Source organism: Hylobates moloch, unplaced genomic scaffold (genome assembly GCF_009828535.3).
Source record: "Hylobates moloch isolate HMO894 unplaced genomic scaffold, HMol_V3 SCAFFOLD_21, whole genome shotgun sequence".
Lineage (NCBI taxonomy): Eukaryota > Metazoa > Chordata > Mammalia > Primates > Hylobatidae > Hylobates > Hylobates moloch.
In genome coordinates this window covers 23,874,879-23,899,817 of record NW_026652296.1, presented here as the reverse complement: position 1 = coordinate 23,899,817, position 24,939 = coordinate 23,874,879, and the positions used below count along the sequence as shown (strand labels likewise).

The following is a 24,939-nucleotide window of genomic DNA, read 5'->3' as shown; positions in this document are numbered from 1 at the left end:
CTGGGAACAGGTGTGAGCCACCCTGCCCAGCCTGGTGTTTTGAGATGGAGTCTCGCTCCGTCGCCTAGGCTGGAGTGCAGTGGCGTGATCTCAGCTCACTGCAAACTCCCCCTCCCAGGTTCACGTCATTCTCCCGCCTCAGCCTCCCAAGTAGCTGGGACTACGGGCATCCGCCACCACGCCCGGCTAATTTTTTTTTGTATTTTTAGTAGAGACGGGGTTTCACCATGTTAGCCAGGATGGTCTCGATCTCCTGACCTCGTAATCCGCCCACCTCGGCCTCCCAAAGTGCTGGGATTATAGGCATGAGCCACCGTGTCCTTGGCCTGGTGTTCTTTTAAGCCACTAAATTTGTAGTGATTTGTTACAGAAGCAACAGGAACATACTGGGGAAGCAGGAGAGGCCATTTAAGAAACATGGATGAGGCTGGGCACAGTGGCTCATGCCTATAACCCCAGAACTTTGGGAGGCTGAGATGGTGGATCACGAGGTCAGATCGAGACCATCCTGGCTAACACAGTGAAAACCCGTCTCTACTAAAAATACAAAAAATTAGCCGGGCATGGTGGCGGGTGCCTGTAGTCCCAGCTACTCGGGAGGCTGAGGCAGGAGAATGGCGTGAACCCGGGAGGCGGAGCTTGCAGTGAGCTGAGATCGCACCACTGCACTCCATCCTGGGTGACACAGCGAGACTCCGTCTCAAAAAAAAGAAACATGGATGAGTATCAACTATGTATGTCCTAGGCCCTGTGCTAAGCGCAGGGGCAGGGAGGGACACTGCGGTGGGTCCAGCCCCTTCTATATATTCTGTATGGAGCCCCAAGCTTCACCAGGAAGATACACAGTAAACCAGCAAATAATAATAATAACAAAAGACACCTGGCTGGGCGCAGTGGCTCACACCTGTAATCTCAGCACTTTGGGAGGCCGAGGCAGGTGGATCATTTGAGGTCAGGAGTTTGAGACCAGCCTGGCCAACATGGTGAAACCCTGTCTCTACTAAAAATACAAAAAAAAAAAAAAAAAATTGAGCCCAGCGTGGTGGTTCACGCCTGTAATCCCGGCTACTCGGGAGGCTGAGGCATGAGAATCACTTGAACCTAGGAGGCAGAGGTTACAGTGAGCCGAGATTGCACCATTGGGTGACAGAGTGAGACCTTATCTCCAAGAAAAAAAAAAAAACCTCAGATACTGTTAAGTGCTATAAAGACAAAACCAAAATGAAACCAAACAACATGAGTTATATGATAGAGTGATGGGGAGTGCTATGTTAGGGGACATGATCACGGAGGCCATCTCTACAAAAGAGACATTTGAACTGAGAGAAGAAGGAACAGCCGAGAAAGCTAGAGGGAGAGGTTATTCCAGGCAGAGGGAACAGTGTGTGCCAAGGCTCAGAGGCAGGAAAGAGCTCGGTGTCAAGGTACAGCAAGGAGGCCAGGGCAGCTACTGGGTTAATTTGAGGCTGAGGAAACTGACAGGAGTCAACCACATGGCGCTTTGAGGGGCCAAATAGAATTTGGGTTTGGGGTTTGTTTGCTTGCTTGTTTGTTTTGAGATAGGGTCTCACTCTGTCACCCAGGCTGGAGTGCGGTGGCAAAATCTCAGCTCACTGCAACCTCTGCCTCCCAGGCTCAAGCCACCCTCCCACCTTAGCCTCCCAAGTAGTTGGGACCAAAGACACACAACCCCACATCCAGCTAATTCTGTGCGTGCGTGTGTGTGTGTGTGTGTGTGTGTGTGTGTGTAGACACAGGGTTTTGCCATGTTGCCCAGGCTGGTGATGAACTCCTGAGCTCAAGCAATCTGCCTAGCTCAGCATCCCAAAGTGCTGGGATGACAGGCATGAGCCACCATGCCTGGCCTGGGTTTGGGTTTTCAGCAGAGAGGGTAAGAGTATGACCTCACTTCCTCAAGGCAGCTTCTGCTACCGCTCTCATCAGCTTCCAGCTGTTCCTCACTTCTCCTTTGTAATCATTATTAGCAAATTTGCAATTCTATGTTTAATAGTTAGTCTCCCAGCCAAACCATGAGTGCCTGGAGGCCACCCCATTTGGCCTAGCAGGCGGTAGGCTCCCAACAAATATTAACTGAATGGATGCATGCATGTTTAGTCAGGTCAAAAACAACAAAAAAGACATACGAATGTGCAACAATCATTAGATACTAAGTGTAAGGGAAGAGGGAAGTAGAATTACGCAGAAGAAATGCATAATTATTATGTCTCATACAAATGTGAAAACCCAGTCACAAATGGGAATGATAATACCTACTCTTAGTGTGACCGAATGATTTAAATAAGATTGTATACTAAGAAGGGAAACTGGCCAGGTGCGGTGGTTCACGCCTGTAATCCCAGTGCTTTGGGAGGCCAAGGCGGTCAGATCGCCTGAGGCCAGGAGTTCAAGACCAGTATGGCCAACATGGTGAAACTCCATCTCTACTAAAAATAATTAGCCAGGCATGGTGGTGGGCGCCTGTAATCCCAGCTACTCGGGAGGCTGAAGCAGGAGAATCGTTTAAACCTGGGAGGCAGAGGTTGCAATGACCCAAGATCACACCACTGCACTCCAGCCTGAGCAGCAGAGCGAGCCTCTGTCTCACAAAATAAAGAGAAACAGAGTCACCAGGGATGAATGACCTGCTAAAGGCATCCCTGAGGAGCCAGGGGAAGCACCGAGGATGGCGGTGATGGAAGCAGGGGTGGGGGGTCCAAGGGGCAAAAAGGCCTCTGCGGGCCCTGGAGATGGCAGATCTGGAGAGCCGGATTCCTCAGCTCTTTCTACCCGCCTTTCCCCAGAGAAAATGGAAAGGAAGGGACTGGAAGTGGGCTCTCGTATTCCTCCCTCCTCATGCTGCCACTGGGAGGAGGCACGTGTCCACTCTGCTCCGTCAGAGGGACACCTCTGGCTTCTGTCCGAGCACCCCTCACCACACCCCCGCTGGGGCTGGGAGGAAGGGGAATCTGACCTTGCGTCTGGGAAAGGAACAAACATGGGGGTCTCTCTCTTCACTCCTTCCTGCCCAGAGGGCAAGGACTGCTCTGCTCTTCCAATAGTCAGCCTGGTAGGATGGCTCCCTGTGAGGAAGTGGGTATGGCTGGGGTTGCCAGTGCCCCCCGAGGCTGGATGGATTTAACTCAGGGTCAGGGTTAGGGAGCCCTGCCCTCCAGGCCAGTTCTCACAAGCTCGGGAGGTTTTCCTGCCCATCGGTTTGACTCCTGGGGCTGCAGAGGAACAGTCACTTTGCCAGGCCCCCCACCCCCACCTCCATCCTCATAGACACAGACTCACCACCCCACCAGCATACCACATGGACAGAACCAGAGTGGAGAGGAGGAAGTGGAACAGTAAATGATCACACCAGTTAAAAAAATGAGGAAGTCAAGGATCCACGCGCTGTTTCAGGCAGCCGATGAAGGAACCATGAAGGAAAGATCTCTCAGTAAGTGCAAGCCAGTTGGCTAAATCCAGGCTAGGCCAGACTCCAGATGGATCTGTGTTCAAATCCTAGCCATGCCAGTTACCAGCACCTCACTTATTATCTCTAGAAAGTTAAAATGACAGGATATGGTGATGGAAAGAATAGGAGGGTCCAAGTGGACCCCAAGCTCAGGTTGAACCAAGGGGAAATGCACACAACCCTATGATGCTGGGCTACATTAACAAATGCATGACATTTAGATCACGGGAGGTGACATCTCTCACATAAGATCACACCCAGAGCGCTAGAGTCATTTTTGGAAATCATTTTTTTTAACTTTTAAATGACTGATTTTCGTATTTATAAAACAGGCCAGGCTGGGCGCGATGGCTCACACCTGTAATCCCAGCACTTTGGGAGGCTGAGGCCAGCAGATCATGAGGTCAGGAGTTTGACACCAGCCTGGCCAACATGGTGAAACCCCATCTCTACTAAAAATACAAGAATTAGCCGGGCATGGTGGTGCATGCCTGTAATCCCAGCTACTCAGGAGGCTGAGGGAGGAGAATTGCTTAAACCCAGGAGGCAGAGGTTGCAGTGACTTGAGATCATGCCACTGCACTCCAGCCTGGGCAACAGAGCGAGACTGTCTCAGAAAAAAATAAAGTAAAATAAAATAAAATAAAATAAAATAAAATAAAATAAAGCATTGGCAGGGCACAGTGGCTCACCCCTGTAACCCCAGCATTCTGAGAGGCTGAGGCAGGAGGATCACTTGAGCCCAGGAGTTCAAGACCAGCCTGGGCAACATAGTAAGACCTCATCTCTACAAAAAATAACAATAATAATAATAATGTATTACATCCAAATAGGCCATGACTTTAAAAATGGCTATCATTGGCCAGGTGCGGTGGCTCGTACCTGTAATCCCAGCACTTTGGGAGGCTGAGGTGGATGGATTACCTGGCCTGGTAGTGCACCTGTGACCCCAGCTACTTGGGAGACTGGGGTGGGAGGATTGTTTGAGCCCAGGAGGTTGGGGTTATGCTGAACTATGATTGCACCACTGCACTCCAGCCTGGGCAAGAGAGCAAGAGCCTGTCTCTAAAAGTAAAACATGGTCATAGAGACAGTTTTGAAAATAGAGAAAACAGGCCAGGTGCAGTGGCTCACGCCTATAATCCCAGCACTATGGGGAGACCGAGGCGGGCGGACCATTTGAGGTCAGGAGTTTGAGACCAGCCTGGGCAACTTGGTGAAACCCTGTCTCTACTAAAAATACAAAATTAGCCAGGTGTGGTGGCAGGTGCCTGTAATCCCAGCTACTAAGGCAGAGGAATTGCTTGAACCCAGGAGATAGAGGTTGCAGTGAGCTGAGATCACACCACTGCACTCCACCCTGGGCAACAGAGCAAGATTCTGTCTAAAAAAAAAAAAAAAGAAGAAGAAAAGAAAAAGAAAATATAATCCGTGCATAATTCCAATACCTGAATTACAGTGGCTCTCGAAGTGCAGTTCCTGGACCAGTAACATCAGCATCACTGGTGAATTTGTGAGAAATTCTCATGTCCCAACCCAGACTTGCTGAATCAGAAATTCCTAGGGTGAGCCCCCCAAGAGACTCTGATGAAGGACATTTCCTTCTAGTTTTTTTCCCCCCCCCAAAAGGGCAAGAGTCAGGTCTCTGAGCACAAGTCCCCAAGCCAGGGCCTGACACAGAGCAGGATCTCAGTAGGCATCCTTTGAATAAGTGAATGAATGAATGATAGTTCTCACATGAGCAGCTGTCTCCCCAAGGCCTGCCCTTCACCACAGTCAATTTGTGACAGCGCAAGATGTTGCATTCACGCCAGTTCCATCTCTCCAGGGGGGCCTAGGCCTCTCGGGGGGCTAGTCCCAGCTGCAGGCAGAATGCCCGTCAGCCCCTGCTGGCACGGCCCCACGTGAGAGGGTGAGCTGACAAAGGCAGGCCTGTGGCCCCAGGCTGGGTCTGCAGGGACGTGGGTGGGAGAGGCTGGCGAATGCAGGACTTAGGCAGGGGCGCTGGGCTTTCGGGGCCCGAGGTGGGGCTAGGAGAAGGGCTGCTGGGGCTTGGGGAGGGGACCCAGAGGGCAGGCCCTTGTTCTGCTCCAGAGGTTCACAGTCCTCAGGGAGCCTAAGAATGCTCTGGGGCTCTGCGGTCATGCAGTCTGGGCCCCCATCCCAGGAGAGCTCTTCAGTGACAGATCCAACTGAAGGAGCTGGGGGTGGGGGGCCCTGGGAGGTGGGGGTGAGGAGCACAGCCTTCCTAGCTCCTTCACAGACAGCTCAGTGGTTCTGAAGAGCCTCTCCCAGCTCCCAGACCCCCTAACTGTGTGGAAGTAGGGAGGGAGAGGCCCAGCTCCACTGGACTCAGTAGGCCTTGTGGCTATAGAACGAAGTTGTAGACATGAAACCTTGGCTCTACTAAAAATATAAAAATTAGCCAGGTGTGGTACCTCACGACTGCAATCCCAGCTGTTTGGGAGGCTGAGGCAAGAGAATTGCTTGAGTCTGGGAGGCAGAGGTTGCAGTGAGCCGAGGTCGTGCCACTGCACTCCGGCCTGGGCAACAGAGCGAGACTGTGTCTCAAAAAAAAAAAAAAAAAAAAAAATCCCCTCAACACCACCAGGGAAACCCCAAGCCTCATCCTCTGCCGGACAACAAAAGGGCACAGTGCCTGGTAGTGCCCACCTCAGAGCCTTGGGGACCCCGACCCTCAGCCCCACCACAGCCTGGCCACCTCCTTCAAGTTGACCTCTTCACCTTAAAGGCTACTCTTGAAGCTAACCCAGATTTTTTAGCTTGACTGGAAACGGGGAATAGGAGCGTGGGGGAGGATGGGGGACCAGGGCACCCACACTGCTGCCAGGATAGGCAGTGCTTCCCTTTCTAGAGACTGCTTTTTTGCTCTGATTACACAGTTAATAGCTGTTTTTGGAGAAAATCTGAAGAAGGCAGACGGCTTTCTATCTCTTCTACCAGTTCTCACCAGCTTCTGCATCAGGTCCAAGTCCCCTGACCGGGTCCTGAGCCAGCCCTTGGTCTCCTCCCTACTCCCGCCTTACCCCGGCCCTCCAGCATCCAAATAGGCTGTGACTTTAAAAATGGCTACCATTGGCCAGGCACGGCGGCTCATGCCTGTAATCCCAGCACTTTGGGAGGCCGAGGTGGATGGATTACCTGAGGTCAGGAGTTCGAGACTAGCCTGACCAACATGGTGAAACCCCATCTCTACAAAAAAATACAAAAAAATTAGCCAGGCTTGGTGGCATGTGCCTGTAATCCCAGCTACTCGGGAAGCTGAGGCAGGAGAATCGCTTGAGCCCCAGAGGCAGAGGTTGCAGTGAGCTGAGATTGCACCAATGCACTCCAGCCTGGGCGACAGAGACAGACTGTTTCAACAAACAAAACATGGCTACCACCTATTAGGAGGCTCACTAATTACCAGGCCCCCACACAGGCAGTACGTGCATTATCAGTTGACAGTTTAATCCTCTTACCAACCCTGTGAGGTAGGTGCTGAAAATGTTCCTATTTTGCAGATGAGGAGACGAGGCTCAGAAGCTTCGCAGAGCTGCTTGAGCAAGGGACCTGCGGGGCTGGATTCCAAACAAGCCACGTGGCCCTGGGTCAGTGCGTCATAACTGTGCTCTTCCAATTTGTTCAGCTATTCCCTCTGCTAGAACGGCCTTTGCCAGGCTGACTCCTGACTATCTCATCCTTCCAGAACATTTCCTTCCCAGACTCTGATTCAAACCCCACACTCTGAAATCTATGGTCCGTTGTGCTGGTAATTTTAGGTTGTATTTGTCTGTTTTCATGTCAATCTTCTCCAAGAGCTAGGGAGAAGGGCAGGGGCTGGTTTGTGTCTAGTCCTCAGCATCACCCAGGGCAGGCCATGGCACAGAGCAGGTACCTGTCACTGTCTATGGGTAGATGTAGGAATTAAAGAATGAGTATGGGGCCAGGCATGGCGGCTCACGCCTGTAATCGCAACACTTTGCGGGGGCCTAAGAGGGAGGATCCCTTGAGCTCAGGAGTTCGAGACCAGCCTGGACAACATAGCGAGACCCCATCTCTACAAAAAAATTAAAAATTAGCCAGGCATGGTGCTGCGCACCTGTAGCCTCAGACGCTCAGGAGGCTGCAACAGGAGGATCACTTGAGCTTGGGAGGTTGAGGCTGCAATAAGCAAGGATTGCACCACTATACTCCAGCCTGAGTGACACAGAGAGAGTCCGACTCAAAAAAAAAAAAAGAGTATAGCTTCTGTCCTGCCCAGTCCACAACTCCCGGCCAGCTGCAAAGAGTTAGGAAGACAGGAGTTCAAGACCAGCCTTGGCAACACAGTGAGTCTCCGTCTCTACAAAAAAAAAAAAAAATTTAAAAAACTTAGCTGGGCATGTGCCTGTAGTCCCCAGCTACTCAGGAGACTGAGGCAGGAGGTTCACTTGAGCCCAGGAGTTCCAGGCTGCTGTGGGCCATGACTGCACCACTGCACTCCAGGCTAGGTGACAGAGTGAGACCCCTGTCTCTAAATAAAAATGAGAGAGGGAGAGCCTGGGCAGATCAGAACTGGTCTCAGATCCCTATGCCACTCAAGGAGGGTAGGCAGGGTCTGTCTATGCAGGGAACCTCCTGCTCACGCACCCACTCCCTGCCCACAAAGTGTATCTCTGTCCACCCCCTGCCAAACCATGAGCTCAGCTTGCAGGAAGCAGCCTCTCAGAGGCGCAAACCTGCTCCCCTCGATGGACTGATTCCCAAGAATCCTGGGAGAATTGTCCAGGAAGAGCCTCTTGGCCCCGGCTGGGCCGGACAGCCAAACATGAGCTCACACTACTGCTAATAATAGCAAGATTTTGCACAGCAGCAGAGGGCTTCACAGTTTACAAAGACATTCCATCTGAATCATCTCACAGATCCTCACTGAACCCCCCCCGCCCCTCCCAGTAAAGAAAGACAGGAACCATCATCCACATTCTACAGATGAAGAACTTCAGAGAAGCACAGGGAAGGTGGGTCGTGCCCAAGCACACGCAAACGGGTAGGGGGAGGGGGTGAGACCTCCAGGCAGGACTCAAACTCCAACCACTGACTTCAAGATCTTTCCTTGGAACCAGAACTCAGGGAGTCCATGAACTTGGAAAATCACATCTTCCTTTTCACTGACCTCTAAGTAAAATGTAGCATTTCCTTCTATTCTGGGCCTATGAACAAATCATCATTATATGAGTACTACCTGTGACTTTGCCACCAAAAAAAAATCACAGATATTTTCATATCATATAACAGTTGCTACAAAAATGTCAAAATATTATTTACACTCATCAGTAGTTTGAAATTATGCCAGTTAGATCTGTCACCAGAATTTATGAGTTAATAAGCACATATATTACTACATTGTAAATTAAAAATACTTTAATAACTGTGTTTCAATATAGTTGGTTTCCTTTTTTTTTTTTTTTTGAGATGGAGTTTCACTCTTGTTACCCAGGCTGGAGTGCAATGGTGCAATCTCAGCTCACTGCAACCTCTGCCTCTGGGGTTCAAATGATTCTCCCACCTCAGTCTCCCAGAGTAGCTGGGATTACAGGCATGCAGCACCACGCGTGGCTAATTTTTCTATTTGTAGTAGAGATGGGGTTTCGCCTTGTTAGACAGTCCGGTCTCGAACTCCTGACAGGTAATCCACCCGCCTCGGCCTCCCAAAGTGCTGGGATTACAGGCGTGAGCCACCGCGCACCCAGCCAAAGTAAGATATAACTTTAAATGTTTAAAATGAAATACAGGCGGGAGAAGCAGAGCTCCACTTTCAAATGACACTTTTTACTTATTTTATTTTTTGAGACAGGGTCCCTCTGTGTCACCCAGGCTGGAGTGCAGTGGCTTGATCACAGCTCACTGCAGCCTTGACCTCTTGGGCTAAAGTCATCCTCCCACTTCAGCCTCCTGAGTAGCTGGGACTACAGGCACACACCACCATGCCTGGCTGAATGTTGTATTTTTTGTAGAGAGGGGGTCTTGCTTTAGTGCCCAGGCTGGTAAATCACACTTTAAGTGTTCTAAGAAAGATTACTTTCTATGAGAAACCCACGCAGATATAAAATGATTTACCTTTGTACACTGAGGACATCGGGGAGAAGTTTAGATTTGGGGCCCACTGGAACCTTTGCACGTGGCTCCAGATGCATGGCTATGATGGAATTGGCCTGCAGCAGCTGGTGAGCTGTGGGGCTGGAGATGAAAGTGACCAAACACCAGGACCCTCTGCAGAAACACAAGTGGCAGCGTATGGTCTGAACCCAGCAACAGCTCCCAGCTGGGAGGAGAGGGAGAGCACCAAAGGGACATGAGGCCCCCGAAGGCAGGAGCAGGTTGCCTCTTGCCAGCCACGAAGGAAGAGACTTCCAGAGTAGAAGTCCCTCAGCTACCTCCCACCCAAGAGTCAGCCCCTAGTGTCCCTGGGGAACTCTGATATGACCCCTACGGACCACATTCTAGCAACTCTAGATATGCCAAGGCTGGCTCAGGGGCGGGGAGCTGGAATCTGAGCCCACCCACTCCCATGGGACTCTGTACTGCCTGGGCCTCCTACTCCACACCTGTTTCCCACCTCAAAAGCCACCTCCAGCAGAGCACAGTGTTTCACACCTGTAATCCCAGCACTTTGGGAGGCTGAGACAGACGGATTACTTGAGGTCAGGACTTCGAGACCAGCCTGGCCAACATGGCGAAACCCTGTCTCTATAAAAATACAAAAAATTAGCCGGGTGTGGTGGTATACCCCTGTAATCCCAGCTGCTCAGGAGGCTGAGGCAGGAGAACTGCTTGAACCCAGGAGGTGGAGGTTACAGTGAGCCGAGATGGCGCCACTATACTCCGGCCGGGACGACAGAATGAGACTGTGTCTGACCAAAAAAAAGAAAAAAAAAAAAAAGCCACCTCCACCAAGAAGCCTCCCTGACTGTCCCAGGGCACAGCCCTTTTGTTTGAACAATTAGTGAGTGCCTATGGTGGGCAAGACTCATCACCAAATTATTGGATTTAATCCTTATGATGGTCACTCTGCTCCCGACTAATTTGTTCTCCATTCAGTACAGTGAGTGATTTTTTCTAAAACCATGTTTAAAATGTGGTTAAAACTGTTTAAAATTTTCTCCTGTTTAAAATTCTCCAATGATCACCAAAACCTGGGAATCACCCAAATGTCCCTCAGCTGGTGAATGATAAACTGTGGTACGTCCACACAATAGAATACTACTCAGCGATGAAAAGGAAAGAACTGCTGACACCTGCAACATGGAGGAAGCTCACATGCAGGAAGCCTAGGGAAGGAAGCCAGACTGAGTAGGCTAGACACTGTATGAGTCTATTTTTGACACTCTGGAAACAGCAAGGCTCTAGGGACAGAAAACAGTCCCAGTGGTTGTCAGGGTCTGAAATCGAGAGAGGAACTGACCTCACAGGGCAAAATTTGGGGTGTGAAGGAACTGTTCCATATCTTGGTTGTGGTGGTGGCTACAGAACTGGATGCATTTGCCAAAATTCATTTTATTGTATATATTTGTACAATATATTATACAGTATATTATATATATTTGTACAGTACATTGTATATATTTGTACAATATATTGTACAAATAAGTACAGTATATTGTATATATTTGTACAATATATTGTACAATATATTGTATATATATACCCAGTACACCTGACCTAAAACCCCAAAAAGCAAAAAGCAAAGCAAAACAAAACCTCCAGTGACTTTTCATCACATACAAAAGAAAACCCAAATCCCATCGTACAGCATACAGGCCCTGCCTGGCCTAAGCCCGTCCACTTCTCCATCTTCATCTCCCTCGACTCCTCCTCTCACTGGCAACACAGCAGCCACTTGGGTCTTAGGCAACCAGCAGCCACCTCACCTGTCCCACCTCAAAGCCTTTGGCCTTGCGGTTCCCTCTGCCTGGATTTCCCTGCCCCCTATCTCTGCCCTGCTGGCTTGCCTTCTGCCTCAAGTCTCCACTGAAATGCCACCTCCTCTGAGAAGGCTTCCATGCTCCTCCAGGCCCATTACGTCGATCTTAACCCCTTGTTTCTTTCTTGGCATATATCATAGGCTTATTTGTGATACTCAGCGTTTTATTTGTCTGTTTGCCTGCAGAATGTCAGTCTCTACCACTGGGATGTGATGTCAGGAGGACAGAGCCCAGCACCGTGCCTGGGACACACAGATCAATAAAGAGGTGCTGAATGAATACACAGGCCCTCAGAGGGGAAGAGAATCCCCCTGTTCTACTCCCCTACAGAAAACCACTTCTAGTCAGCGCTCCTGTGTTTGAATCTAATTCCTTGATTCTGTGAAGCTAATGCCCATGGGTGCTTCAGACCCCAGTGGTGGGGCTGAAATCCCAGCCCAGCAACACCCAGGCCACAGCCTTGCCAGATTCCAAACCTTACCCAAATGTACCACCTCCTCCCCAGGTTCAGGGGCCCAACAAGCCCTCAGATGGGCAGACCAACCCAGAAGAATGACAGAGCTGAGCTGAGAGGCCCAGAACCTTCACTCTGCGAGGCAGCAACCACGCTACAGAGGAACGGGAGCCTCAGCCTGGCCCGCCTGCTCCCATACTGCCCTGGCCACCACGGTCCCTCCCTCAGGCCGAGGCCTGGGCTGCCTCCCATCTGCCACCCTGGCTCTGGGCCACTCGTCTCCCGCCCGGGCCCAGGCCACTCACCCCAGCCCCAGGAGGGCTGCTCTATGGAGTGGGCCAGCAGTGGCCACAGGGGCGGCATGCCAGCCCCACCCAAGAGGCCAGGGCAGCCATCTGCCATCCCTTCTGCCGGTCCCCCAGGAGTCTGTCAAGGCTCCAGATGAGATCATCGCACTTGGACCCCAAAAAAGGGTATGCAAAAAACTCCGCAGAGCTCCACTTCTCAGCCCAAATGCAAACACTCTGGGCACAGCAGCAGGGGAGGGAAACCAAAGACTCCATCCCTTCATACCCAGGGACAGAGAGGCCTCGAGAAGGACAGAGGACAATCCCACAGTCCCTGGAGGGGATAGCACTGAGTGGGAGGGGGGACTGTGGGCACCTGTCTCCCACCCCAGAGCTCAATCTAGCTTAGCATCCTTGCGAAGAAGCTAGGGTCCAGTTTTCAGGAAGTTGCATGAAAGGTCCTGATGAGGCCAGGCATGGTGGCTCACACCTGTAATCCTAGCACTTTGGGAAGCTGAGGTGGGTGGATCACCTGAGGTCAGGAGTTCGAGATCAGCCTGGCCAACATGGTGAAACCCCATCTCTACTAAAAATACAAAAATTAGCCAGACATGGCGGCACATGCCTGTAGTCCCAGCTACTCGGGAAGCTGAGGCAGGAGAATCACTTGAACCCAGGAGACGGAGGTTGCAGTGAGCCGAGATCATGCCACTGCATTCCAGCCTGGGTGACAGAGTGAGACTTCGTCTCCAAAAAAAAAAAAAAAAAAAAAAGGTCCCAGGGAAAGAAGGCCAGGACACCCAGCCTGGCATCGCCGTGCCACACAATGTCCCCACTCCAGCCGACACGGAGGCTGCCTGGCCCTGGAGACCCACCATGTCCTGCTCCTCTGGTTGGGAATAATGAGGGAAGACTGGGGCCTGGACCCGCCTCTCCAATGCCAAGAAATAAGAGATGCTCCCTGTGCACGCCCCATCCCCGCCAGGCAGTGCACATTCTCTCACTGTAGCCCGAGTAATCCCCGATGGGAGAGGAACCTCACAGAGGTCAAGTATGTTGCCCAGGGTCACACACTAAGTGGCACAGCCAGGATTCAGGTCCAGTTGGAGCTCCTATAAGCTGGACTAGACGGTCTTATAATGAACAATGGTGACGATAACAATAGCTAACATTGACAAGCGTTTAATGCGTTCCAGACACCGGACTGAGACAGAAAAGCCATTATCTCTTGCTCAGTGATGATCCTTAGAGGCAGGCGCTATTATTATCTTATCCCCATTTCACAGACGAGCAAACGGAGACCCAGCAAGATGAGGTCTACGTAGCCAATCAGGAGTGAGCCTCCCAGATCCGTCTGGTACAGCTCTGCACAGGAGACTACAGATGCTCTATCAGGGAGGGGTGTGTGTGTGTGTGTGTGTGTGTGTGTGTGTGTGTGTGTGTGTGTGTGGTGGTTGTTGTTGGTAAGAAACCACTGCCCACCAAGGCCACATCTGGCTTGTCACTGTTGTCACTCTCCCATTCAAGGCCTTACCTGGCAGAGAAGGGAGATATCCACAGGCCCTCCGGCCTCTGGGACATTCGTGTCAGGAAGCGCCTGACAGTTTCCTCCCATCCTTTCCATGTGAACAGGAAGGAAGGCAGCGTTTGGACCTGGATGTGTTTAAAACAACCCCCAAACACCCTCTGGGCTGCAGTAAAATCTCTAACTCAGAGCAGGGGTCTGAGGTCTTTAGGGATAGAAGGCAAGGTTCCCAAGAGAGTGGCCCAAGGCCACACAGCCTGAAGCTCCAGGACACCCCAGCACTTCACACCCCTGCCATTCCCCCTGCCTGGCATCCTGGAGAGAAGCACAAGACCCCAGGCTTGTCTCTTGCCACTTACAGGCTGCATGACCTCTAACAAGCCCCTTAACCTCTCTGGGCCTTAGTTTCTCCCTTTGTAAAAGGAAGGAGCTAATTACCCTGGAAGGTCCCTGCCCTCATGCAGGGCAAGGTGGGGTGGTGATGGCATGAAACCTATCATTACCCCGTTAATAATCTAATCACCATTGTGGTAAATGCCCCAAAGGAAGCTCCAGGGAGCTCCCAAGGTGTCTGACACAGGAGCCTGACCTGGGGAGCTGCTGCTGGGGCTGAGTGCTCTAAGGTGGAGGAAGAAACCAAGGGAAAGAGCCAGGAACTGCAAGCACAAAGGTCCGATGGGAAGAGCACGGGACAGAGGCCGGGGTGTGTCCAGCACCCGTAGAGCTTGGGTGGGGCAGGGGTGGATGAGGCTGCAGGAGGCAGGACCACACAGGCTGCTCCACCGTGGGGCGGGGTCAAGGAGAGGCGGGGAGGGGAGAGGCTGGTGCAACTGACTTGAACCCAGAAGATCCAAAGCAGGCGTGGGCCCCAACCAGAGTAAAGATGTTCAGCTGATCCAGCCTAGCTAGGGAACCCCAGAATTTTTTTCATAGAGGCTGAGCTTTCCTCGTGGCTCAGGCAATGAGAGATGGTTCACCTCCATTTGAGAATGAGGGGGCCACCAAAGGTGTTCTTCCATTAGCAAATGTGTATCACCAGTTACTAAGCTGGAGGCACTAGCCTGGACCATTCAGGGAAGAGTGACACAACGCCGTGGGGGAGGGAAGGGGGGACACAGACAGGGAGATATGTTTGGGGGTGCCCAAAATGCAGTGCAGCTCTGTGCATACCACTCAGACTGATGCCCCAAGCCAACACCCACAGAGGGACACCCAGAGCCAAGCACGGCCCATCATCAAGGACCCAGCTTAACCTGGGGTCACGGGGGTCACACCAGAGCCAGATATAACAGGCAAGCGCCAAGCGCTGTTAGGTCCTTCCCAGGAGCCAGACCTGGCTAATGGGACCCGCACATGCACGCTTTCTCTTACGGAACCCTCACGGCAACATGCGGGGCAAGGACATCCACATCCCCATTCCACAGATGATGAGACTGAGGCTCAGAAAGGGAAAGCTCAGAAAGGAAGAGGCAGAGCTGGGATTCGAGCCCAGTCAGCTTGGCTCCAGATCACAGTGCTCTCTCCCAACCACCCCGGACCTCGGAGAAGGAAGGGCTGGCCTGCTGCTCCCACCCGCTCTGACCCCCTGCTGTGCTTCACTTCCGTAAAGCAGGTAGATGCAGTGCTGACTGAGGCCTCCAGTGATGCCAGGGTTAGCCTGGCATGGAGCACCCCAGCTCCAAGTTCCTCCCGGCACCAAGGGGAGTGAAGGTGACCACGGATGAGGTTATGCATGTGGGGACCAGGGGAATGACCTCAGTGAAAACCTTGGCTGCTGGGCAGGCCCTTGCTTGAACTTAGCTGCGCCCCTTCCCTAGGGGACTCTCTCTGCCCCGGAGGCTATGCAGGACATGGGGCCTCCTCCCCTCCTCTGTGCCAGGATGATGCTAGGTGCACAGAACATCTGAGCTGTCAGTCTCCCAAGTGCCCCGCTAGAAAGGATCACATCCCCATTTTACAGGAGGAAGACGGAGGCTTGAGGGGCTTGCGCAGGGACAGCATGCACAGGGAGGAGGTGACACAGTGAGGTTTGGCTCCAGACTTCACTCCAGAGGTGGAGTTTGCCCCGAGACAACACAGCCTGGCTCTCCTCCCTCCCCAGGCCTCTCCGCCAGGGCAGGCCTCAGGCCCAGGGCTGCAGACACATAAAAGGAGGTGGCTGCAGCTTTGCTGCAACAAGACCATTCCCAGCAAGGTGCTCCCTTGGCTTGGCATTCAGTGCCCTTCCCAAGCCAGCCCAACTCCCCTTCCCAGACTCTCCCCATCCCTGCCAGCTCCCACCACTCCCTCCAGCTTTTCCGTTTCAAGCCTGTGGTCCACCTCCAGGCCCTGCCTACCGCCTTTCACTTCATTGTACACATATTTATTGAGCCCCTGCAATGTGGCAGGCACTGTTCTAAGAGCTGGGCACAGGGACAGTCAGTCACTTGAGGCTAACTCCCCAGCTCCAAGGTCACCTCCTCCTCCAGGAAGCCTGCCAAGCCCCTCCTCTGAGCTCCCATACCTCCTCTAGCCACCTCTACCCTGGCCTCCATCATTCCCCAGCCAGAACGGGGCACCCTTTACAGATGGGAGTGGCGTGGCCCTCTGCAGCCCCCAGCAAGGGAACAGGAGGAGAAGGGGGAGATAGGGCCAGCAGGAAATTCCAAGGAGATTAGAAGGGAGTTGCCCCCGGGCAGTGTTTCTTCTGTGGGCAGCTCGACAATCGGTCCACTTCACTCAGCCCCACTGGCCCTGGGCCCAGGAGCTGGGCATCAGGGACCTGGGGGACTTCAGTGCAGCTTCTTCTGACTTCAAGACCTACCAGCCCCCATCCACCCACCACCCAGGATCCCAAGACCCCCAGCTCCAGAAGGTTATAAAGTCAAGCCCTGGCCACACTCCTGTGTTCCCAGCAGCCTTGTGGAAGGAAGCCTAGTGAGCCACTGAAAACAGTAGTAGTTTGTACACATTAGCTCCAGGGAGACACAGACCAGGATTTCCTGTTTCTGTGTGTGGATGAAATGTCACAGCGTGTGTATGTGTGTGTGTGTGTGTGTGTGTGTGTGCATGTGTGTGTGTCTAGGTTCCCCAGTTTGAGAGCCTCTGGCTCCTGTTGGCAAATGCTACATGCCTAATGTTTGCATGCCAGACTGTGCTGTGTCCCTGCTGATGTGCATGTGACTGCGTGTGCTAATCTGTGTGTAAATGTCTGCATGGGAGTCCCCTTGGTGGGTGTCTGTAAGCCTCGGGTAGGTGTGCAAGTCTCTGCTGCTCTCTTTGTAGAAGAGGCAGGGGAGGTACCCAGGTGGTGAGCTTGTTCCTGGGCCAGCCTGGCAAGGGTAGATGTGTAGACTTCTGTGGATGCTAGTGTGTGTGTATAATGTCTGTGTGGGTTTGTGTCTCCACCTAAATGTGTACTTCTGATGAGTCTGAGTGTCTGCAGGATGTCAGTCTGTCTCTGGGACATATCTGGGTGTGTCTGGGGGTGTAAGATGTGTATATGAGAATGTGTTTCTGATGTGGGGGTTGCAGCCAGGTCTGAGCCTCCGTTGTGTCTGGTGATGTGTGGGTGTGATGGAGGGTGTGATGGAACGGGAGTTGTGTAGCTGCATGGGTTTGTGCACTTCTCTGAGTGAGAATCCTCTCTAATATGTCTGGAGGCGTGCTTCTGAAAGCATCCAACACCAGCGAGTCACTGGATGGGTCTGTGAGACGTGTGCGAGTGGCTGTGTGTCTCTGAGCTTGAGCTGTGAACAGTATATGTGCATTTGTATGTGCAAGACAGAGTGTGCCCAGGGACACAGGCTCCGCCCCAGGGAGGCTGCGGCTGGGACTCAGGGTAAGGAGCAGCCAAGAGCTTTGCTGACTGTGGTGACCTCCTCTCCTCCACCCAGTGACAGACTGGAGTCCTCCCCCTGTAGCTACTGGGAGCCAAGAAGAGAAGAGCTACATGCAGAAGCCTACTACATGGCCACTGGGTCCAGACACCCAGCACAGGGCCTGGTACCCAGGAGCCACTGGGGAAATACGTGTTGAATGAATGAATGCCTGCCTGGAGGAACAGATAAGGGAACGGCAATGACTGGGAGACACTAACACTCACTGTGCACTCCATCTGCGTCCTCACACTGAAAAGGGTCCTCACGGCCCTGGGCGGGCATGCTTGTCCCCCATGTTACAGAAGAAGGAACAATCTCACACACATGCACACACAAACATCCTCCACTAACCCCCACCTCCCCCAGGCTCCGGGCCCCCAGCATGCCTTAGCCTAGAGCCTGGCCCATGACAAGATTCCTCTCACCAACTGTGTCCCAGCCTAGACACGCTAGTTAGCAACCAAAAGCTCACTGCTCTGGTCACACTGCAGAAAGCACAGGCCCAGAGTTAGACCAACCTGGGTTGGAATCCTGGCTATGTAATTTAGAGCTCCATTTACTGATCTGTAAAATGGCAAGCAGGGATGGATTAGGTGCTTCCTCCAGGCCCTTCTGAGCTGACATCTAGACTGGCTGCACTTCACTCACATCTAATCACCAAGGACGGAGCCCACAGACACACGGCAGGGAAGGTGATCACACCTTTCCGTTCTCCCTGAAGCAGCTACTGATGTATTAACATTCTAAAACTAAGGAAATCCACCCTTCTGCATTCTCCCAGTTCCTCCAAGAATGAAGACACAGACATCCTGTCTGCCCATTGGCTATGAATAATAACAATTCCTCAGGCCACTTGGGATTTCACTGCTTGCAAAACGTTTTCTTGTCTATTCACACTTCCCTGATTCCTGATGACAATCGTATGAGATTGTCCAGGCAGGTTCCATCACCTTTACTTATTTTTTTTTTTGAGACAGAGTTTCACTCTGTTGCCCAGGCTAGACTGCAGTGGCGCGATCACGGATCACTGCAACCTCCGCCTCCCAGGGTCAAGTGATTCTCCTGCCTCAGCCTCCTGAGTAGCTGGGATTACAGGCACACACCACCACGCCTGGGTAATTTTTGTATTTTTAGTAGAGATGGGGTTTCGCCATGTTGGCCAGACTGGTTTCGAACTCCTGACCTCAGATGATCCACCCGCTTTGGCCTCCCAAAGTGCTGGGATTACAGGCGTGAGTCACTGCGCCAGGCCCCATCACCTTTATTATACAGATGGGGAAAAAAAGCAGCTCAGAGAAGCCAGGTAACTTGCCCATGGTCACACAGTAAACGGGAGAGTCAAGTTTCAAAGTCAGGTCTTCAGGCTCCAACTCTCAGATTCCTCCAACCACACCCAGTGGGTTCCTACATGTTCTGGCCACATGGTACGTGCTTAACGGTTGGTGGTGATGAAAGGCTGGAAGACCTCAGATCACCGGGTCTTTGAAGGTCACAGGTGACATGTCTGCTCTGCAGCTAAAGCTGCATCTTAGAATTCTGGAACCTCAGTAGTTAATAACCTTCAGACTTCCTTGGCTAGAAGGGACCCAAGGTCAGGCAGCTCAACTGCAGCCACCACATCAATCTCCCTCTGAACCCTTCTCAAGCAATCATTCCACAAACCCACTATCTTTATCCAAGCATGCAAGGTCATCCCGCCTCTCTGAATAATTAAAATGACAGTGAGCTCACTACCTTCTCTGTAGAAGCTCCTTCTATCTTCTCACTGGGAGAGAGTTGCCCAATTTATGCTTTCCTCACTTGGACCCCAGAGCAGACCACATCAGACTGGAGATCACAGTCCTTTGCAGTTGACAGTTCCCAGTGACCCCTACAAGGGGGAGGTAAGCCTGAGCAGGGCCACCCACCAGACGTGGTGGGACCTCCTTCAACTCTGCTCCTGCAGGTGACATACTGGGGATTTGGAGTCCTTTCTCTTGCACTCAGTTTCTGCATCTTAGAGGCAAAGTAGTCCAGAAAGGCAGAAAACACACCAAGAGTCTAACACACGCTTACTCCAAGCCCTGGCAGCCTAGCGACCTGGCTCTGGGACCCGGAGCAAGTCTCTTCCCCACTCTGGCCGCAGTTTTCCCATCTGTGGAATAAACAACACAACACCTCCAGTAATAACCCCTCTGTTTATGGTCCACATTCAGTCTCTGGATTTTGACCCTGCCTCTGTGAGGCTGGCGGCTGGGATAAACAGATATCCAGAGAAGTTAAGGGGCTAACCCAAATGTACACAGTGAGAAGTGGCATGGGCTGGCCTTGCTCTCCTCTCTTACCCACACTCCTTCCCCTCTCTGGCCTTAGCGCTGTTCTTGAACTCAACGAGCATTCCAATTTCCCTTAGCCTGAAATCTTCTGACTCCAGCCCCTCAATCAGTTGGCTCCACGGCATCCTGCAGCTCTCAGCCTCCCTGTGCACCCCAGCCCCCTCCTTCGTGTGCTCCTGGCAAACTGTCCCCTTCACCCTCATTATGATCTGTGTTGTGATTTCTTGTATGACTATCGTTTAATTCTGGTCTCCCCCAAAGCTCTATGACAACAGACACCTCATCCTCCCTTGTCCACGGCTATATCCCAGATCTGCCCTAGCACACGGCAGGTTCTAAATAAACAGCTGCCAAATGAACCGATGAGGGGCCAGGAGAAAGAGCCCAGCCTGCCTTGGGTGATAAAGAGGATCTATTCTGCCCTCACAGAATCCACAAGAGAACAGGCTGGGTGCACATGGAAATGTGTCCCGTGCCTCTGACAAGAGCAGTGATCAGAGGTTTACTACATATCAGGTGCTTTAATGGTGTCTGCAGGAATCAGCTCATTTAACCCTTGAGGTTGGAAAGTGTGTTACTGTCCCATTTTTACAAATGAGAAAGCAAAGGTCCAGGGCCTTTAAGTAACTTGCCAAAGATCACGCAGTCAGGAAGCGACAGACCCCAGATCCAATAGCAGCACGAAGCCTGAGCCACTGAATGAATGGTGGAAATTACGGCTCCATGCTGGCCCAAACGTGGGATGTCCCCAGCTGGGCCCTGGCCCCTGTGAGATCCCGGGCTCAACCCCCAGCCTCCTGGGACTGTTTTCCCCTTTAAACAGTCATGGGTGCCTCAAACGGACTTTGGGTCAGAGCCTGATGACTTCCTGGGATGGACAGGAGCCCATTGGGATGGATGCCTAGGAGCCCTGAAGCAAAGCTCTGCAACCCATCCCCCTTCACCAGAGTGAGTAGCAGGAACCAGGAGGCAGGGGTGAGGAGCTCAGAGTTTCGGTTAAGGCCAATTCAGGCAGCACTCACTGGAAGCAACTCAGAGCACCAAGAGGGCAGGAGCAAAAGACCCTTGTCCTGGCTCGTCGCCTCCCTCCTCCTCCTCACCTTCCACTTGCCCTCTCCTTACCACCGGCTTCTGAAGACTCAAAGAGCCGACTGAACTCCCAGTTGCCAACACCGAACCGGGCCCTTGGGAAGACATCCTCCCATTTAACAGATGAGGAGACTGAGGCCTGGCTTGGGGAAAGGTGTCTCTTGATTCAGACAGACCTTGTCCTTCCATACTACAAGCATTTACAGAACTCAGGCTGGAGAGCAGATCCCGGGGAAAATGGGGAGACAGAGACATAGTTGAGCAAGACACCGACACTTTAATGAGGGAGAAGCCCATTTGGCCAGAAGAGCCACAAGGAAAAGTTAAAAGCTAAGTGCTGCAGGGCAGACACAAACCAGCAGCATGCTGTGAGCTCCACAGCCAGGGGCACTCTGGGTGTTGTGCCAGGCCATCATCCACTGACAAGAGTCGGCAACATTTCAGCCTCCTCCAAAACCGTGCCCAGCCAGCGGCAAGAGAGCTCAGGAAGCTTCCAGCCTCCCAGGGAGAGGTCAACACGTGCAAGCTGGGCTGTCCCTAAAGCTGCCATGGCACCCGGAAGCGTGCAGATGGAGCCTGGCTGGCACCCAGTAGGTACTCATGTCCACTGAAAAAGCAAAGGCAAAGCCTGCTGTCCGGGGGAAGCCCTAGGGTCCCCACATGGCCACAGGGAAGTCCTGTTCCAGGTGGGCAGTTGCCCTCCTCTCACTGGGAACACGGAAAGGCACTGGCCACGAGGGGCCAATGGGGCTGCTGTGTGCACAAGGTCTGCCCCAGGGAGGGCGAAAGACACTGGAAGCTGCCTCTGAACCGGTTCTCCCACGACATCATCCTCCAGGCTGTGGGACCGTTAGGCTGGGCGGAAGTGGACTCCAGCCAAGGGGATGTTCCCAGATGTCATGCTTTCAAACTGGACCCGCCCAGAAAGGCAGGCAGAGACAGGCCTGCGCCCGGGAAAGCCCTGGGTAACGACTCAGGATGGCATTCAGGCCTTTCCTGGGCAGGAGATGGCCACAGGTTTCTCTGGCGGCGGTGTCCACCAATCCCGTCCCAAGAAGGAGAGCCTGGGCATGGAGGTTCTGGGCAGCTGAAGGCAGAGATCCATCCCTTCCCTGGCTACCCACCCCCACCTCAGCAACGCCTCCCAGAACGCTCCAAAGCTTTCTCAAGTCCCCGCTCCCAGGCTAGGGCCCTGTAGCCAGTTCCACGGTCTTTTTCAGGAGCGCGCTTCCCAAATAAAGTTGAGGGGGGGGCGGGGGAATGAGGGAGCCCCAGATCCACCTCAGAGTGGTCCCCAGAGGGCTTGGGCCCCTTTCTCCGGATTGTTCAGTGGGAAGGAGGGCCGGCTGGTGCCTCAGGCCCGCGGGACTGTGACAGCCGGCGACCCCTGCGGCCTCCCTTTCTACCCAGGCGCCCCCACCTTGAGATAGTCGTTCTCCGAGCGCAGCTCCTCCAGCTCCCGCACCAAGCCGCTGGGCCCGCAGTCCAGCATCTCCTCGGTGAGGTCGGAGAAGGCAAGCGAGGCGCTGAGCGGCAAGCGGCTGCTGCCCACCGATGACGCGGCCACCGACGGCTCGTCCGGGGAGGCGGGCGGCCGCGGGGGCTGCTGTGCGGAGGGCGCGGGCTGGGCCGGCTGCCCCGTACGGACCTCCGCCGGGCCCCCGGCCGCGGACTCGGCGTCGCTGCTCAGCGCCAGCTCCAGGCCCAACAGGCGCGCCTCCTCCGACGCGCAGTCCGACACCTCCGAGCTGCTATCCGTGAGGCTGGGGGGCGGCGGTGGCGGTCGCAGCCCCGCACCCGGGCGCGGACGGCCCTTGGCACGGACCCCGGTGCGGACCCCGGCCACCCGCGCCCCCGCGCCCCGCGCCCCGGGAGCCACTGCGCGCCCCTTCTTGTCCGGCCGTGCGGAGGACGCGGCGCTGCAAGCGACTGCTGCGCCTGGGCCTGGGCCGCGGCGGCCCTTAGCCAGCGACCAGCCGGCCACGTCTTTGGGCCGGGCCGGCGACGGCGCGCGGTGGCTCTTTTTCCTCTCCGGGGCAGACGCGGGTGCAGGCGCGGACTGGGGACCGCAGCCCCGGACCGGGGGCTCGGCCGCCGGCGCCTCCATCGCGGCCTCCCTCGGCCTCAGCGAGCTGCGCGCATGGCCCAGGCCCGCCCGGCCTCGACGTCCCTGGGGAGGGACCCGGCGCGGCTCCGGCCGCTCGGGCTGCGGCTGCTCTTGGCCCACCTCGGCCCCGACACCGCGTCCCCGCCCCAAGCCCCGCCGCGCGGTCTCTCCGCTGCTCTGGGCTCGGAGAGTGCGGCCCGACCGCCTCCAGGCGCCCCGGCTCCGGCTGCGGCTACGCCCGGCGCCCGCCCCCTCGGCCTCGCCGCGCCCCCGGGGCGCGCCTGGGCCCCCGCCGCCCGCACGCCGATCGCTCCCTCGGGCTCCGAGTCCGGCTGCGGCCCGGGCCCCGGCTCCGCCCGGCGCGGCCCGCCCCCCGCGCAGCCCCGCCAGCTCCCCGCCCCGCCGCCTCGGCTCGGGGACGCGCGGTTCCGCGAACAAAAGGCGGACGCGGCGAGAGCGGCAGGGAGGGACGCAGGCAGGGAGCGAGGGAGGGATCTGCGAGGCAACAGCGACCCCCTCGAGGGTCAGGCGGGCGCGGGCAGCCGCGGCCCGGGCTCCCTCCTCCTCCGCTCCGCCGCCTCCTCCCCTGCCCGCTCGGGGAACGCACCCGGCGGAGGTGCCGCTGCGCCCGGCGTCCGGGCAGGGCCCGCGAGAGCGGAGGGAGCCGGGACTCCCAGGCTGAGGCCGGGCGGACCTCAGTTCGCAGGAGCCCGCATCCATGCACGCCCAGCGCCTCGCCCCTCGCCCCGTGCCGAGCGTGCGCGAACTCCGCCCCCTCAGCCGGCACCGCCGGAGCCGCGATCCCATCGCACAGATGCGTAAACTGAAGCCTAGGTTGCACGCGCCAAGCTCACGGTCTAGGTGGCACCGATGGGGCCCAAAGCTCACACCTCCCGGGCGCGCTCGGGCTCCCCCTGCCTCAGCTTCCCTCTCCTGGCATAGGGACCGTGAAGCCCTGTGTGCATGCCTGGCTCGCGCACCTTGATCGGCGGATATTTCTCCCCATACGCCCCCGACCCGGGTTTCAGGCTCTGTACGGCTAAAATGGAAGCGACCGCGGTGGCTCATGCCTGTAATCCCAGCACTTTGGGAGGCCAAGGCGGGTGGATCACGATGTCAGGAGTTCGAGACCAGCCTGACCAACATGATGAAACCCCGTCTCTACTAAAAATACAAAAATTAGCCGGGCGTGGTAGCGCGTGCCTGTAACCCCAGCTACTCGGGAGGCTGAGGCAGGAGAATCGCTTGAACCCGGGAGGCAGAGGTTGCAGTGAGCCGAGATCGCGCCATTGCACTCCAGCCTGGGTGGCAGAGCTAGACTCCATCTCAAATAAATAAATAAATAAAAATAAAAATAAAATGGAGGCGACCTATTACGAGATGTCAGCCTAGCGGATGCTTTGGAAGGCGGTTTTGGCCCCGGTGGGGGCTGGCATGAGCTGGGACGGTTGCCCTGACCCCACACGTCCCCTCCAGGAGCAGTGCAGGACTTGAGCTCTGATGGGCGCGTTTTCTTTCCTCGCGGGCGTCTGGGCGTCTCCTTGGCTCCTGGCCGTGTTGATTTTCCCGTGTCTCTCACACCTTCCCCAGCCCCCACGCCGCCTGGCCGCTACGCCCCCATCCCTGAGCCACCGCAGGGCAGAGCTGGATTGAGTCCTTTGCCCCACAGATGGACCCTCGTCCTTAGGGTGCCCCACACCCCTTGCCACCAGAAGGGCAGGGATGTTTTTGCCCCTTTACAGCCTCTTCCTCCTCCTATTCTCTCCTCCCTCTCCCATTTATCCCCTGCTCTTTTTTCCTCCTTTTTCTCCCATCTTTCCCCTTCCTTTCCTCCCTCCTTTTCCAAGTCTTCCTTTTCCCCCTCTTTCCCCTCTT

General features: G+C 54.5%; 1 protein-coding gene across 3 annotated transcripts in view; it reads right to left on the bottom strand.

Annotated features, from left to right (window-relative positions):
* SOGA1 (suppressor of glucose, autophagy associated 1) overlaps positions 1-24,021 on the bottom strand; it is an 87,673-nt gene extending 63,652 nt beyond the window's left edge. For all 3 annotated transcript variants that reach the window (XM_032141822.2, XM_032141824.2, XM_032141823.2), the window contains exon 1: positions 22,378-24,021. In XM_032141822.2, coding sequence (XP_031997713.2) covers positions 22,378-23,871 — 1,494 coding nt within the window. In that variant the 5' untranslated portion in view covers positions 23,872-24,021. The remainder of the gene's footprint in view (positions 1-22,377) is intronic.
* Between the last annotated feature and the right edge of the window lie 918 nt (positions 24,022-24,939).